A 1,788-nucleotide genomic window follows, 5' to 3' on the forward strand; every position below is an offset into this window, starting at 1 on the left:
CACACAACACACACACACACACACACATATATATATATATATATATATATATATATATATACAAATATATATATATATATAATATCCATCGGCGTTAAAGTGATGACACGTAAACTGTGCTCTTTGATGGGTTTGATAAAAAATGTATGGATTGGCAATTTACACACACACACACATACTTAGACACACACAAAGACATACACACACAAAAGACATACACACATTCATACATTCATACACATGTTCATATCACATCCCCTTCCAGTGGCACGGGTATCCCCCTCCCTTCGCCTACCCACATCTAGTGCTTATATCTCCCTCCGTTCGCCTACCCACATCTAGTGCTCATCTCATATCCCCTGTCATACCCTTTTTCCTCGATATCAGGCGTGTGTGACCTACCCATTGCCATTGGCTTTGGGGTGAGCACTCGTGAGCAGTTTCAGACCATGGCTGGGTTGGGTGATGGTGTGGTCATTGGTAGTGCCGTGTGTAAGGCCATAGTGGCGGACGAGAGCGTGGCGCCTGCTGAGGCTGCCGCAGCCTTCGTTGCCATGGTGACGGTAAGCACGTGCTTGAACGGGTGATATGTGGTAGGTGACGCGCGAGTGTTTGTTTGTTTGGTAGTACAGGGAAGGTGTAGGGGGTGAAGGGGTGGGGTTGAAGAGTTTTGTTAGTAGGTATGGTAGGTAAGTGTTGTGTTAGCAGGTATGGTAGGTAAGTGTTGTGTTAGTAGTTATAGTAGGTAAGTGTTGTGTTAGTAGGCATGGTAAATAAGTGTTGTGTTAGTAGTTATAGTAGGTAAGTGTTGTGTTAGTAGGCATGGTAAATAAGTGTTGTGTTAGTAGGTATGGTAGGTAAGTGTTGTGTTAGTAGGTATGGTAGGTAAGTGTAGAGCCAATGGCAGAGAGCGTGACCATCTTGGCCTCAGCTGTTTCGTTAGTCTAACGTCGCACCTGCCTTAGACTTTTGGACCGATACGGTGCACAAGGAGAGGGCACACACACACACCTAGCTCTCACCTGTTTCTGTTCCTGTTTTTGTTTCGGGCCCGATTTTCGGTCCGGTTCCCGTTTCTTTTCTGCACCACTATCCATAACTCACACAAACACCAAAACCAAAATCCAAAATAAATGAATATTAGGGGCGGAGTGCAGAGCAAGTCAGCCAAGCAGCATCACAAACTGCCGCAGGAAGCGATGACTCTTGGAAATTTAAAGCCAGCACTGAACTAGACACCGAGGCTAACGATGCCGAGTTCACCTTCGGCGATTTCGGTGGACGGTGGGTTGTTTGCGGTCACACACACACACACATACGCACACATGTATACACACGAACGCACACATGCACACGCATACACACGCACGCACACACACACCCACACACACCCACCCACACCCACACCCATATATATATATTAAGTACAATTTAATCGTCTGTAGATTTGGTTGTGTCTGGTTGTGTATGTGTATATGTTTCGTGGCCGGCCATACATTGTACAGATTTTGACCAAGGCGGTCTTCGGGGAATGGTGGGATTGTCTGTATAGGCGTACACCACCTCATGTATAGACACACGCACCATTTGCCACAGTTATGTACCAGAGACTCTAGTCGATGCCTTAGACGAGCTAGACAGAGTGTGGAAGGAACTGAAAGACGACCCTGCCTTCTGGGAAGAGTTCCGTTCTTACTACCAATACATTGGGCGCCCGGTAAGGATGTAGTATAACACTGATAATGGTGTATATATATATATATAATATAGATATATATATATACATAT

The 1,788-nt window shown here is 45.3% G+C and overlaps 1 protein-coding gene across 1 annotated transcript; it reads left to right on the forward strand.

The window, feature by feature from the left end:
• Window positions 1-387: 387 nt before the first annotated feature.
• Window positions 388-1,729, forward strand: SARC_15350 (hypothetical protein; the record flags this gene model as incomplete). Its single annotated transcript, XM_014290528.1, has 3 exons — window positions 388-563; window positions 1,145-1,284; window positions 1,597-1,729. Coding segments are annotated over 3 exons (449 nt in total), but the record flags the coding sequence as incomplete, so codon positions are not given.
• Window positions 1,730-1,788: the final 59 nt, after the last annotated feature.

The sequence above is a fragment of the Sphaeroforma arctica genome (assembly GCF_001186125.1).
Source record: "Sphaeroforma arctica JP610 unplaced genomic scaffold supercont1.5983, whole genome shotgun sequence".
Classification (NCBI taxonomy): Eukaryota; class Ichthyosporea; order Ichthyophonida; genus Sphaeroforma; species Sphaeroforma arctica.